Genomic DNA, 16,232 nt, shown 5'->3' with positions numbered 1-16,232 from the left:
TGAAAAGCTTATTAATTATAAGATTCATATAAATTTTATATAAAAAAATTTTTCAAAACTTTTTATTTGTTCAGTTAAAATTATTTTAATAATACAAATAAAATTTCAATTCACTTTCATCCATCAAATCACTAATTTATTAACCAAAATATTAAAATACCTTTTATTTTAAATTATTATTATTTATAAATATCAATATTTTTTTTTATCAAAAAGTAATAATTAATTTCTCAAAATTATTAACAATTATTATTTTTTATCTCCCACTAACTTATCTATTCGGATAACCCCGATCTGAACAAACTCTAAAAAAGTTTAATTTTTTACTAAAAATAAACATTTAATAAATAAAAAAAATATGGACAAATATGGTAAAATAGTAAAAAAAAATAAGGGTAGGTAGAAACAAACACAAAAAATTAGGTAGTCATAATAATAAAACAAGGGTTTCTATAAATTTCCACTCTCCCAGTATATAGCTCAAGCTAGGTTTCCCTCTTCCTTCTCTCAAGGGTTTCATCTTCTCTCTCTTCTCTCTCTCTCTCTCTCCATTGTTAAGTAGATTCTCATCAGCTGAAGAGAAGAGAAAATGGGTGAAGAGAAGCCTAAGCTTTCCGTCGGTGTATGGCCAACTATCAAGCCATTTGTCAATGGCGGAGCTTCCGGTATGCTTGCTACTTGCGTTATCCAACCTGTCGATATGATCAAGGTAATCATTCATCTCTGTTTTCTCTCTTCCTGATCTATTCGTATTGTTTGATCTGTCCTTCTTTAGAGCTCTTGTACTTATTATTGTTTTGAATCAGCTGCTTAATGTTACAGATCTTTAGATCAAGGGTTGGTTTAGTGATTTAGAATGAAGATCTTGAAAGTTTTGAGAAGATTAGTTACTTACTAGTTTAGTGTTTGATGTACAGGTTAGGATTCAATTGGGTCAAGGATCAGCTGCTGAGGTAACAAGAACTATGATTAAAAATGAAGGTGTCGGCGCCTTGTACAAGGTATGCTAGGATTAGATCATTGCAATTTCATTACTGTTATATATAATCACTCAATTCCTTAGATTCAGTTCAAATTAAAGCTTAATTCATGAACAGGGACTCTCTGCTGGGCTACTTAGACAAGCTACGTATACAACTGCTCGGCTTGGAACATTTAAGTGAGTTTCTCTACTTGCAATTTAACATCATTTGTATAAAAATAGGCAAGTGATTAGGCAAAGTAGGTGGGCTGTAAGAGCAGCAGATTGAGATTCGAAAGTAGCGGAAATGATATTGGCTAAATTGAATCAGAATGTTAATTATTAGGATTGGTATGCTTTAGTTGTATGTAATCTCTGTTTTTTTTTGTTTGTTTCTAATCAGATTTTCTAGGGCTAAATTGATTCTTTCTAGCTTTGATAATTGACTTTTTTTTTCCCATTTTTGGGTTCTTAATGAAATGAAGTTAAGCTGTTTTCCAAAAAAAAATGTAATAATAGGAGGAATTGGTTTTGATAAACAGGATCTTGACAAACAAAGCAATTGAGGCTAATGATGGGAAGCCATTGCCATTGTATCAGAAGGCATTATGTGGTTTAACTGCTGGAGCAATTGGTGCATCTGTGGGTAGTCCAGCAGATTTGGCACTTATTCGTATGCAGGCAGATGCTACTTTACCTGCAGCTCAAAGGAGGAACTACACAAACGCCTTCCAAGCACTATTCCGTATTGGCGCTGATGAAGGAGTTTTGGCACTTTGGAAAGGTGCTGGACCTACTGTTGTGAGAGCTATGGCTTTGAATATGGGAATGCTTGCTTCTTATGATCAAAGTGTTGAGTTTTGCAAGGATTCTCTTGGTCTTGGCGAGGCTGCAACTGTTGTTGGTAAGTAGTTGTTTTCTTATTTTTATATGAGTCTTGTGGGAAAACCGCCAAAAGCTTGAGTAGTTTGATTCAACTTATTTGGATCAGATTTTTCGCTAATTGTTATGGGGCGTTTGGTAGATTCGTTTCCCCTAAGTAACTGTGTGCGTTCCACCACCATGGGATATTATTTTACAAACTTGTTTGTTTGTTAGCTTATTCAAAACAATGAATTCGGGCCACCTTTTGTTAGGATGCTCATTTGCAGTCGCCGCCTTTTTAAACCGAATCAGACTTGCCCAGTTTCTCACATGGATCACCAACTCTAAACCATATTGGAGACTTTTTTTATATATAATTTGGAGTTGCCTGTTGTGATTCCGTTCATCAACTATAATTTGGATTCAAAATACCAAATCGTTTTCAAAACCCACTATCTAAGACTTCATTTTAAACTCTAATTTGGATTTGCCTATTGTGATCTGGTTTGCAGGGGCTAGTTCTGTTTCTGGGTTCTTTGCTGCAGCTTGTAGTCTACCATTTGACTATGTGAAAACTCAAATCCAGAAGATGCAACCCGATGCACAAGGAAAATATCCTTACACCGGTTCTTTGGATTGCGCTATAAAAACCATCAAAGCAGGAGGTCCTCTGAAACTCTACACTGGATTTCCCGTTTACTGTGTCAGGATTGCTCCCCATGTCATGGTAATTTCTCTTCTCTTTAAGACACCCCTTTATGATCTTGAGTTATTTTCAAATAACAACATTAAACTGTTTTTATTTTGTTTGCAGATGACATGGATCTTCCTCAACCAAATCCAAAAACTGCAGAAGTCTGCTGGCCTATAAAAACATTGTTGTTGATTCAGCAAAACAAGTCGAGCTTTTTATCTGTCGGAATAATACACCATGGTTGTTATGTAGTGTTCTTCGTATCTTTGTCTTTGGGAAAAACTAACCAACCGGGCATCGAGTAAACTTCCTTTTTCGTGAATTATTATTTTTCCCTAAATCTTACAAATTTTCTATCCTATTATAGGGTTTTATTTAACTTCATTTAGAAGAAATCTCCTTCATTTTCCTGTTAGCATACAGAATTCAGACTATAATATTTGATGATGATGAGATCCTAAATAAGATTTTATGTATCCAATCTACTACTTGGAATATTTATCATTCCTCATCCCATTAATTGCTTTCTGGCTGCAAACTTTCTTTTTTAATATATATATATATATATTCCTTGTTATTTTTAGTATGTTACAAAGATTTTGCTCTAAGTGCACATTAGCAAATTTCATTTTTTCTTCAAATTATCATTCATTTTTTCTTCAAATTATCAAGAGCAAGAGTTTATGTAAAATCGTTGCCCAATTGTAAACTCGTAAAATTTAGAGTTTATTTGAAATCGTAATAGTTCAATTTTAAAAAATAATAGATATATATTATTTATATATAATTAAATATTTTATACTTAATTAATTTTTAAATTTTATATATTTAAATATAAATTAATTAAAAAATAATAATAAGTAATAATACTACTAAAAAAAATTATACTTAAAAAATTAATTATATTAATTTATTTATTTCAATAAAAAAATAACTTTAATTTTTAAATATAAATTTATTTTTTAAAACATAAAATCGTATAGAATCATAAAATCGAAATTATTTATAAACTCGTAAAATTATAAAATTTTATTATCGTAAATTTAAAATTGTAACAATTTACCTATTTAAGAGTTACTTAAAAATCAGACTCGTTAACCTAATATTAAATCGTAAAATCGTATGATTTTAAGAGTCAACTTGAGATTTTAATAAAATTATACAAAAACTTCGATTTTAAATTTTTAATTACTAAATTTATTGTTTTTACATGTTTTTGTATTGAGTCTCAAATTTTGAGATTTCAAATAAAATGTTTGAAATTCTAATTGTTCCTAATAAAATATATTAAATACTTCAAAAATTAAAGAGTTGTGTATTCGTTACAGAATTTAAGTGTTTAATCATTATACATTATTAAGTATTAATGATTAAAGTTATCATAAAAAATCCAAATTTATTACGTATTAAATTATATTTTGTTATAAATAATTAAATTTAGTATTATTTTTGCTTTAATGATATATGTAATGGAGTATAACAATGTATTTATGACAAAAATCAAAACAAGTATAACATTAAATGATACAAAAAGATAGGAATTTAGTCTTATCTTATAGTCTAGGCTAATAATTATTTAATTATCATATTTATTACTGAATTTTTACTTTTTTTGGTGTAATTATATTTTAATATAAAGCGTTTATATCAATAAAAATAGGTTAAAACATACTTGTTATCATAAATTGACAGCTAACTATTGTACAAGTGACAACTTTTTTTTTTTTTATATATATAATTAAATTTGATTAAATTTTAATAACTAAAAACAAAACCAGCCACCTAATTTTAAAAAATTAAAAAATTAAAAAATTAAAAAAATTATGTTTGACTCATTACAGTTTATCCGAAAAGAGTATGAATTTGAAGTAAAATAAATTATATTTGAATACAATGTATCAAAATTTTGTAAATAATTTTGTCAAATTCTTTAATAATAAAAATAATTTCCCAACTTTATTATTTCTTAATGTGAAATAAATGAACTTTGCTTTAAGCTAATATAAATCCATTATTATTGAAATCACCTTAATTATTAAATATATATATATATATATATATATAATATAATATTATATATATATATATATATCTTTTATCATTAATTTTTTATTTATACAATTATTAAATCTCTTTTATATATATAGATAATATTATAAAATAAAGTTTAAAAATAATTTATAATTTTTATATATATTATATATTATATATATAATATATTATAAAGAATAATTTGATGTTTAAAAGTAATTAAGTAATTAGAAAGGAAATTTATATAATTTGTTTTGTTTATATATATATGAAAGATATTTAATAATTATAGATATAAATATAAAAATTAATGATAAAAAATAAAATACAAGATATAAAGAGTGATTTAATAATTATGTATATAAATATAATAATTTATATATATATATATATTGATACTTAATTTTTAAAGTATCAATATTTATAGGTTAGAGTAAATATATACTTGAGTCTGATTTTGAGTTAACCTGCCCATAAACTTAAAACGGTTAAAAATCAAATAAAAAATTATATATGTATATTTCAAATTGCAACTTAACAAAAATAAGTACAACACTTTAGTCAAGTGTGATTGAAATGTGGTTTACCGATAAATAATAAACCGGTATCAAACAAATATGTGATGAGATATGTTAGAAGATAAGTTGTTTATTAAGTGAATATTTTTTAATTTAATATATTATTCATAATTTATTTTAAAAAATTAAAAAAATACATATTATTATTATTAATTTTTTTTATATATATTTTATGAGTAATGATAAGGAACGCGAATATTGGATATTCTGTTTAATCATAGAATATTCTCTCCTAGTTAATTTATTTCTCTCATCTCTTTCATTAATTATTTTCCCTCTTCTCTCCCGATAATTAATTTATTTCCTCTATTAATTAATTTATCTCGATTATTAATTAATTTATCATTTTCTTTTTCCGATTTATTAATCTATTTTCTCGGTAGATATTAAGTTTTTTTATTAATAAATATTAAAAATATTTTTTTTAATTATAAATCCTAAGCTCTAAACCCTGAATTCTAAACTCTAAACCCTAAATTCTAAATCTTAAATCCTAAACCCTAATCTCTTTTTTTTCTTCTTTTTCTTATTATTTTTTTTATATTTTTTTAGTTTTATTATTTATAAATGTTTATCTAATATTTCTATTCTCACGATTAATTATTTTTTAATTAATTAATTATTTTTTGATAAATTCATAATTCAACTAAAAAAAATAAGAGATATTATTTAGGGTTTAAAATTTAGGGTTTAGAGTTTATGATTTAAATAAATTAATTAGAGATAAGAGAGATAAATTAATTAATTAGTAAGAGAGAAAGAGAGATAAATTAATTAATTGATAGAGACATAGAGATAAATTATTTAATAAGAAGAGATAAATTAATTTATAAGAGAAAAGCGAAATTAATTAATAAGAGGAGAGAATATTCCGCCGTATTTTAAAGAATATTTTCGCGTACTTTCGCTTACTCATATTTTATTCGTGCATGACACAGATCTTTCTAGTTTGATTAAAGATAATATATGGTGATATTTTTTAAAGTTTGAAAGAGTGATTTGTTTCAAATAATAATTTAAAGGCTAACAAGATGAAATTAAAATAATTGGAGTGTCACTTATAATTTGCCTTTATATTTATTACTGAATTTTAATTTTTTTTTAGTATATTTTAATATAATATCAAAAATTCATCACACAATTTTATAACATACCCATCATAAATTGACAGCTAACTTTTTAGCACATGTATTTGATCATAAAGTGGCAGCTTTTTATTATTATTTTTAATTATATTATATTTAATTTAATTGAATTATTTAAATAATTAAAAGCAATATCAGCCCCCTAATTTAAAAAGTGAAAATTTTTGTTTGACTCATGACAGTTTATCCGAAAAGAAATAGTATGAATTTGAAGTAAAATAAATTATATTTGAATACAATGTATCAAAATTTTGTAAATAATTTTCTCAATTTCTTTAATAGTTAAAGTAATTTCCAAAAACTTTATTATTTCTTAATGCGAAATAAATTAATTTTCTTGAAGGATAATATAATTCCCCATTATTATTGAAATCATGTTAATTATTGTTATTATTATATTCATTATCAATTTACCAGTTAAATAATCTAAAGAAAGAAAATAAATAATAATAAATCACACTGAATATAAATAATAAATGGGAAACAAATTATAAATAATCAAACATCTCTCTCCCTAGAATAATTATAGATAGATCTGCAAGCAAACTATGAACTCAGTACTAGAGATTTAACAAATAAAATTTTCAAATAAATGAAATCATATTCCTAATAATAATAAATCATCAGATCTTGATATAGCTCAGAAGAGGAATCCGAATGCTAACACGATTACAGAAGCCACAGCCGCCGGAATGAATGTAGTAGCGTCTGATGTAGGGCTCGGCGCCGGCGCATCAACGGCGGATGAGACACTCTGAATAGCTGATACAGCAATCACCATTACAGCGACCAAGATCCTCAACCTAAATGCCTCCATTGATATACTGAATCTATGAAAGAAATATGAAGAAGAAATGCAGGCAAGAGATAATCTAGATCGGAAGAGATGATAAGGGGTATTTATATAAAGGAGTTGAGAATTACGGGTAGGTGACCGAGAAAATAACGGTTCTTAAAAAGGCGAAATATGAGGAGGAGAGAAGGTGCCCGTGTTGCCCGATCTTTTAGTTCTTTATTTTGATTTTTGAACCCAGTATATTTGCTATCCAGCTGTAGTTTGGTAGTTTCAGGCCCCACAAATATCTGTTTTTTAACCTTTTCTTTTATTAATATTATAATAATATATTTTAATTCTGACTTGTTCTAATATATAATGGGAAAATATTATTTTATTTTTTAAAAATTATAAATTAATGTATAAAGTATTTGTTCTTATAAATGTAATTTGTGAGGTTATGATTTGAATTCCTTTTTAAGAAAAGAGGACCCCATTACCATTATTATTGAAATCTTAAATAACATGCTTCCAAGGCTAAGATTTTTATTCATATATATATAAAATAGATACAGCTGTCTCCAGACTCTCAATTCCTCAAATTCCATTTATTTATAAATTTAAATTCATTATTAAATATATATATATTTAAATTATTATTTTATAAATTTGATTATTTATATTTTAATATATATATATATATATATTTTAAAAGGTTGATCCAATATTATATTACTAAGAATCGTTTAAATATAATAACAAAAATATGATCTTCAAAGTTGAAGAGAATCACTTCTACTTCTAGTGTTTGGATGCAAAGAAAATTATTATTAATAGAAATGTTATTTTTAACGAATCTTCAATGTTGAATAAGATAACACCAGACAAGAATGATTGTTCTCCGCAATAGTAACAGGTGGAGTTTGGGTAGATAAAAATAAGTTCAACTACAAATGACTCTCCGACGACACACGAAAAGTTTGATGAGGAAGAGGTTCCGATCCAAGAACCTTCACAACAACGTGAGTCATTGTTGCGAACAGACTAAGACATGTTATTTAAAAATCAGCTCGGTTTGTTGACATGACGGACTATACACTTTCAGTCGTAGATGATATTTCATCCACCTTTTTAGATGTTGTTCGAAGTACTAAAAATGGAAAATGAAAAAGTGCTATGGAAGATTAAATGCAATCTCTTCAGAAGAATGAGACGTACAAGTTGACGCATCTACCAAAAGGAAAGAAGGCTATTGGTTGTAAATTAAACTTTGCTAAGAAAAAATGATTTTTGAAAAAATTGATGTTCTTTACAAGGCAAAATCGGTAGCTAAAGACTACGCTCAGAAAGAAGGATTTGATTATAATGAGGTATTTTCTCCTATTGTTAAACACTCTTCCATTAGAATTTTGTTGACCTTGATAGCATATATTAATTTGGAGCTAGCTCAACTAGATGTGAAGACCGCATTTTTACACGGTCATTTGAATGAGAAAATCTACATGTCTCAACCAGATGGATTCAATATTGTTGATAAAGAAAATTGTATTTGTAAGTTAAACAAATCATTGTACAGCTTGAAGCAATCGCTAAGCCAATAGTACAAGCGAATTGACAAGTTTATGATGGACCACAAGTACATAAGAAACAAAATTTGTTTCCTATGTGTATTTGCACAAACTACAAGATGAGTCTTATATCTATCTACTCTTGTACGTTGATGATATGTTGCTGTATCAAATAACCAATATGAAATTGACAAATTGAAGGCTCAATTGAGTAAAGAGTTCGAAATGAAAGGCATGAGAAAAACCAAATTTAAACATTATTTAGATTTGGTAAATATCTTGTGCGTTTGAGTCAGCACTGAAGAGTATCAATTAGAAGCACTTAAGAACTATTTTTTAATGATGAATATTTGTATTGGATATTGTGTCAATGTGGAGATTTATTGTTTTTTGGAGGATGATGGTGATTGGAGGAAGTTTCTTAATATATAAAAGAAACTCTCCTTACAATTAAAATCACACATCAGAAGATGATGGGGTGAGAGAAGTTTCTTAGTCTATAAAAGAAAGTTTTCTCCCTTTCTTTTGTTGCACCCAATATTTATATCTCTTATTCCATATTAATTGATAGTTTTAGTACTCAGAGATGTATGCAACATTTGACCGAACTCCGTTATCAAATTCGTTAGCGTGTTCTTTCGCTTGTTTCTTCTTTTATCTGTAAGTTTTCCACATAATAACCTCTTATTCTAAACTTCCTAAAATTTTAAGTGCTTTGACGCATTTTAATCTAAGCACGAGTTATTCGATTGAAGTTTTGGTCGATGTTACAAAACTCCACACGCCTGTGTTTAAGCGTGTATGGTGGACATTCAAACCGATAGCTAACTGGTGGCAACATTCTCTACGAGTTATCAATATTGATGGTACATTCTTAAAAGGAAAGTATAACGGGAAGTTATTAATTGCAATGAGATCTGATTATAATAACCATCAATACTCAATTTCTTATGCTTTAGTCAATGAATAAACAACTACCAACTAGTTCTAGTTTCTACGTCACCTTCGTAGATTTATATGTCGAAGTAGAACAAGAGTTTGCATAATTTTAGACCGACATGCCAAAATCATTGAAGTAATGAAGAAAGAACAAAATGGTTTTATTGGAGACATGGGTATACTTCGTTTTTATCTCTACATGTCCATAGTAATTTTAGTTCAACTTATCTTGGATTACATTTGAAGATGTTATGCTGAGTGGTTGGAAATAAGAGTACAATGAGAAAATTTGAAGAAGCGATGAGACAAATCAAAGAGCTTAATCCCGATGCTGAAAATTGGTTACGAAATACTCTATTAGAGATGTGGACTATGTCTCACGATGGAGGATATTATTACGGTCAAGTAACAACAAATATGGTCGAAAATTTTAATAATATCTTAAGGTCTGCTCATTTTCTTTAGATCACGTCAATGGTGAAGTATATATTACTGCTCTATAAAACTTTTTATAGAAAAACATACTCATATTTTGAATGATCTTCAAAATGGGCATACTTATTACAAAGTATCAAGGAAATTATTTGAAAATATCGAAAGCAAGACATCAACCCACACAATTATTCCATAGAATGAGCAAAGTGAAATTTTTGAGATGACTAGTGCACGTTACATAACTAATAATGATTTTTGGAAAGGTGGCAACAAACATATCATTGACCTATGTAAACGTTTTTGTTCTTGTGGAAAATGGGGCCGATATCACTTTTCATGTTCACATATAGTTGTTGGTTGTATATTGTGCAATCTAACCACACTTTTTGAGACGTGGCATTTTCATCTCATACCTAATGAATCACATTGAAGGTTCCCAATATCACATGATTAAGAAAAATATGTTAATCTTATTTCCAATGAAAATTTGAGAAAGAAGAAAAATCAATGAGGTCAAAGCCAACATATTTGAACTGAGATGGATAACTCATGAATGACCATTATTTGTGGAGGTATGGCTAAGAAGATTATACGAGATGTAGCCAATGATGTCTTGAACGAAATTATCAATAATTAAAGATGATAATTTGAAACTGCCCGCAAAAATCGAACCGAATTACCCAGTTTGGGACGGTTTTCCCCAAAACCGAACGGGGATGGGGCGGGGATGGTATTTGTGTCCCCTGCCCCGATTTCACCCCGATTCTGCCCCGAATACTATAAACATAATTAAATATATTAAATTATCAATATATTTATTTATTCACTATATTTTATGAGAATAGTAAGTTTATTGCTTTATAATAATATAAAATTTTAATATATTACAATATATATTATATTAAAAAAATCGTTTATATAACTTTTTTTATAATTTTTTAAAAAATATTTTATTAACGGGGTCACGTGTGATTTCCCGAAACCGAAAAAAACCGAACGGGATGGGAATGGTATTAAAAAAAAATCCCCGAAATAAAAACAGCGCTGAAATGGTAAATACAGTTCCCGCCCCGAACCGCCCTATTGTCATCCATATTCCCTAAATCACAAACTTAGTATAATATTATGAGTTAATTAATTATTATTGTTAGGATCTAGGTCGCGGCTAGAGGACCGAGGTTGGGCCGGTTAGCGCGTCTCACTCAAAGGGTGGTGATTAATCCTGTTAGAGATTAACACCGGAGTTTCAATACTACACAAACTGTCACAAACCATTGAACTAGGTTCAAGCGCGGAAGAGGTGTTTCAGGTTGAAGCAGCACACTAGTGATAGGCAGAACCGGTTTCGGATGATGAAGGTATAAAAATTGATGGGTCGGTTTTTGTAACCTGGCGGTCCGGTTTAGGTAGAGTTAGGTAGATTAGAGAGGTGTCGGTAAGTTAGTATAGGTCGGTTAGGGTTTAAGGTTTAAGTATAATTGCTTGACCGGTCCGGTTCCTTGTTCCTGCATGGAAGGTTTATTTAAGTTAGGTTTATGTGAACCGGTCTAATTTTATCTAACAATTTCTCCCTTTTTGATTATTTTATTTAAAATTATCAAACCATGTAAGTTTGCAAACGTAGGCCGGTTCTTTATTTTGACCGGATTTTTGAAACTGACTTGGGAGAATTTTTCGAAAATTTTTGGAAAATTTTTGGAAAAGTCTTATCTATTTATCTTATCAATTTCTCCCTTTTTGATTATTTTATTTAAAATTATCAAAACCATGTAGAAATGCAAGTGTAGACCGGTTTCAAAAATAACTTTATATATATAGATAGATAACCGAAAATAGAAAATGTTATATAGAAATACTAAGATAAGCATAGTTAAAAGAAAGGGAGCCCTATTCTGAGTCCGAGAAGTCGTAGCTGGCCATCAGATCCTTGTTCCGTTTTTTCTTATCCGGTCTTGAGACTCGCTGTCTTGTAGACCGGTGCTCTAGGTGCTCTTCATCTTCATCTTCGTTGTGAGTGGCCTGATGCAGTTGACTGTCAATAACCGTGTCAGTGACCTCATTCAGCAGCCCGGTTACTTGGTCCTTTTTAGATGGTTTTCTTTTCCGCTTTGCCGGTATCGAAGGAGCAGAGGCCGCCTTTTGCTTCTTCTTGTGGACGGTCGCAAATTCTTCGAGCCCTTGTCTTTGTGCATTTAGCCGCTCTACATCTTCCCGTTGCTAAGCGGCTACGGACTCTTCAAGTCCCGAAAACTTAGCCTTTGTTCTACGTTCGTGCTCGGCTCTTTCTTCCTCGGTAAGTTGCGGAGGCTCCTTCTCTCTTCTCGCTTCTTCGTCCATCGCATCCTGGACTTCCTGAGCCGCTCGGGCATTTGCCTCCACAACCGCTGCATCCGCACTCAACTTGGCCTTGAGTAATTCATCAACTTGTGCGGTCAGCGCCTTGAGGTCGGCCTCGAGTTTGTCGTTGCGGTCTTCAAGACCCGCATTTTTCTTTTCTAGTTCCGATACCTTGCTGAGTGTCGTGCCGACTAGATCCTCAGTGACCTCTCTTAATCTTTGTTCGGTCTCTCTTTTAAACCGATCGAAGTCATTCTTTATGCCTGAGTTGTCTTCTTCCAAGGCCTCAGTTCGCTTAAGATGATTGTCGCGCAAAACCGCTTCTTCCCGGTAGTCAGCGTCGATTTGTGAGAACCGGTTATTTGTCATTACGAGCTTATTCCTCGTATTGTTGGCGAACCGGAGTGCCATGCTCACGGTTTTCGTCATCTTCTCCTCTAACGGGTGAACCGTTGAGTCTGCAAACTCTTGGAGAAGGCTCTTGACCCATTCTTTTGTAATGCCCGGTTCGGAGACTCGTGGTTGTTCATGTTGAAGTTTCCCGGTGAGAGGAGGCTCCGCCCTTTCATCGGTTTCGTTTATCACCGGGTTCCCCCGAGGAGATGTAGCACCATGAGTTTGACCCTTATCAATCTGAGGAGCTGGAGAGTGCGGTATTTCGCGTTGTCTGCACATCACCTCCAGTCGGTCAATTTCTTCAACGAGTTCTCCTCTCGCTTTCTCAAGTCTTTCTAACACCAAGGGCGTTAAGTTGTCCTCCGGTGTTCCCTCTTCGTACCTTTCTTTAATCTTCCGGATCCGCACGGTTAGCTTCTGTAGCCGGGCTCGCGGTTTATGATGGAGGTTCGGCCCAAAGCGTCGTGAATGGTTTCCGCGTTTGTGAGGCTCATGACCGCGTCTTCAATCTCCTTCATTCTTTTGAAGCATTCTTCGTCGGTGAAGCCCGGTAAAATGTGTTTAAAAAGTTTGCTGAACCGGTACTCGTGCCATTCCCGGTATATATCGCCAACCTTTTCAGCTCGCCGTGTAATGACTTCCAGGATTTGGCGCGCTATAGTATCGGCCTTCCTCTGGTCGTCCTCCTCCTCCTCCTCCTCTTCACTGCTTTCTTCACCGCCCTCGGCGGTCTCAAGATTTGCGCCCGTACCGGTATTATCGGGACTTGGGCCCGAATGCTCTTCATCATTCGGTCTTTCATCATCTGTTTTCTTAGATTCGGTTCGTTCAGATGTGGAAGTCGACTCTTCATCTTCTGTTTGTGAAGGCGGTTCAGAGAATACTATCTTCTCTTTGCCCTTGCTTCCGGTCTTTTCTTTCGCCGGAGCCGATTTCTTGGCGGATGTCTTCTTTCGGCCACCTGTGGAACCGGGGGCCGTTTGCTTCCTTTCTAGGAAGTGTTTGGTTCTTATCAACCTTCTTGTTGGGATGATGACACCGGGACCGATGTTGAGGTTATGGTGAAACAAGATTTTACCAAGAGGGACGGCGTATCCCCATGACCGGGTTGAGTCCGGTTTCACCATATCCTTCAAGTTGCTGAATACTTTCTTTGCCCAGTTCACTTTTGTGCCTTCTATCAGGCCGACTAGCATCCCGATTTTGGCCTTGGTGAGGCTGTTGTAGTTTCCTCCTCTTGCCTGAACCGCCTTTGTGAAGATATCACAAATCGGTATGTACTCCGGTCGCAGTGTCGCTTTGTTACCGGATACTTTTATCGGTTCCTTAGTCGCTAAAAGTATCTGGCAAGCTGCTTCGAACGTTGTTAGCTCTATATCCGCCGTTGCATCTTGGCCGGCTGTTGGAGGGTAACCAAGTTAGCTGGGCATTGATTATTTAGTTAGTTAGGAGTTACTATGTTAATAAGAGGTTCCTGTTTTATCAAGAAGTGATGCACCAATATATTATAGAGTGACCAAATAAAACCGAGAAAAGCATTAGATAAAATCGAAAAGTAACAAGAATAAAATCGAAGGGAACTTAAATGAAACCGAAGAAAACATGAATCAAGCCGAATCGATCGTGGGTAATTTGAATAAGGATACACCCGGTGCGTGCAACAAAATGACCGGGTGCAGGAAGGAGTAACTCAGTGTGTGCGGGAGTTGACTTCACCGGTGGGGTTATGGCAGCGGTTCCTCCTCCTCCAAGCCCTCTCGAACCGCTCATAGAATGAGTCGGTTATCTCTTTGGTAATCACTTGGGCTTGGTTCAGACCTTCGCCTGGACAGGTCGGAACACCCAGCTCAACAAGAAGGCAGCTTAGTTGGGGGATGAGGCCTACTGATCAGATGCCAACCATCCAAATCAGGACGTCGAACAAGACCCTTGACTAGTTCACCGGTGTACCGGTGGTGATCGTCGCCATCATATTGAAGGTCGCCGTACAGTAGGTGTTAGTGACATCTCTTCCGAAGATGCTTCTACCGATCACATCATTGAGGAGCTGATATTCAGCTCTCAAGTGTGATTTTGTACCGTGATCCTCAACCGGTTCGTCAGACCGTGCAAGGGTGAGGGAGATCTCGGCCTTTATGTTGGCCGGAACGTCGAGATCTGTCAACCCTTGCTTTGGCAGGCTAAAGCACCGCGCAAAGTCTTTCTCGGTGAAGTCAAAGATGATGCCTCCCACCTTCGACTGAATGTGAGTATCGAAGTGGGGGGTCCCCCTGAACACCCTAGCGTTATAGAAAAATTCTAGTATTGATTCAGGATATATGGTGTGCTTGTCGTCCAGGAAGTACCGAAGACCGGTATCTTCCAGGGATTTGATCATCCGATACACGTCATAGTGCTCGGTGTTTGAGCAGGATTGAAAATCAACTTGGAGGATGTTGGGAAACTAAGACATTTTTGCCTTAGTGAGAGAGTGATCTTTTGTCTTGTGAGTGTTTTGGTTAATGTTTGCTTCTCTTAAATACTAGTTGGGGGAGTATCCTATTGTCCAGGTATTACAGAAGATGATATCTATTAACTGCAGGATAAAAAATATTGCATGAAATAAGTATGTTTGCAGTCTAGGGTGTTGGTCATAGACCGAGACTATGAAAGATATCATCATATCTTCACGTCTTTTTAGGTGCGACCAGTTTACTTTGAAAGGGCAATGTTTCAGAACAGATATCTTTAAACACTGATAATTATTCCACTTCTGTTTGAAATTCAAATAATCTAAGATAACCTGTTTCCAAACCGGTCAGCTATAAGTTGTTCATCCCGATGCGGTTATTTGGTGCATGCACCAAGTAGCTGTTCGGTTTACTCTATCTGATAAACTGGGCGGTTCTTCCACAGGTACCCTGAAAATTTGAAGTTCAACAGTTTAGGAGGAACTACCGGTTTTATCTGTCCGAACCGGTTTCCCTTTAAGCATCCTTAAGAAGGATCTGACTAATGTCGGTTAAACCGAGAGTAAGTCTGAATTGAGAGAACTTAGCTTCCTGTACAGGCTTCGTGAAGATATCGGCTACTTGTTGATCAGTCGGTACGTATTCCACCCGGATATGCTTCAGCGTGACATGTTCCCGGATGAAGTGGTGCTTTATATAAATATGCTTGGTTCTGGAGTGGAAAACCGGGTTGTAAGTGATTGCTATGGCACTCGTATTGTCACAGAAGATCGGGGACTCTTCGGCTGTGACACCGAAGTCCTTCAGCTGTTGTTGTATCCAAAGGAGTTGTGAGCAACAGCTTCCGGCCGCCAGGTATTCAGCCTCTACAGTGAATGTGGCCACTGATGTCTGTTTCTTGCTATGCCAGGAAACAAGCCGGTCACCTAGGAACTGACATGTTCCGCTGGTGCTTTTTCTGTAAATCTTACAACCTGCATAGTCTGCATCTGAATAACTCGTTAGGTTAAAGGATGAATCCTTTGGATACCATAGGCCGGCATCAGGTGTCCCCTTTAG

General features: G+C 33.3%; 2 protein-coding genes across 2 annotated transcripts; one reads left to right on the top strand and one right to left on the bottom strand.

Annotated features, from left to right (window-relative positions):
- The first annotated feature begins 481 nt into the window (after positions 1–481).
- Positions 482–3,023, top strand: LOC124920295 (mitochondrial dicarboxylate/tricarboxylate transporter DTC). Its single transcript, XM_047460750.1, has 6 exons — positions 482–709; positions 918–1,001; positions 1,098–1,159; positions 1,504–1,865; positions 2,338–2,552; positions 2,640–3,023. Exons 1-6 carry the CDS (start codon positions 590–592, stop codon positions 2,694–2,696), a joined length of 900 nt encoding a protein of 299 aa, XP_047316706.1. The 5' UTR covers positions 482–589; the 3' UTR covers positions 2,697–3,023.
- A 3,712-nt stretch (positions 3,024–6,735) lies between these two features.
- On the bottom strand, positions 6,736–7,210 carry LOC124917202 (arabinogalactan protein 21-like). Its single transcript, XM_047457681.1, has one exon. The coding sequence runs from the start codon at positions 7,088–7,090 to the stop codon at positions 6,914–6,916; it is 177 nt and encodes a 58-aa protein (XP_047313637.1). The 5' UTR covers positions 7,091–7,210; the 3' UTR covers positions 6,736–6,913.
- Between the last annotated feature and the right edge of the window lie 9,022 nt (positions 7,211–16,232).

This window comes from Impatiens glandulifera, chromosome 1 (assembly GCF_907164915.1).
Source record: "Impatiens glandulifera chromosome 1, dImpGla2.1, whole genome shotgun sequence".
In the NCBI taxonomy this organism is placed as follows: domain Eukaryota; kingdom Viridiplantae; phylum Streptophyta; class Magnoliopsida; order Ericales; family Balsaminaceae; genus Impatiens; species Impatiens glandulifera.
This window is presented reverse-complemented; position numbering and strand designations above follow the sequence as displayed.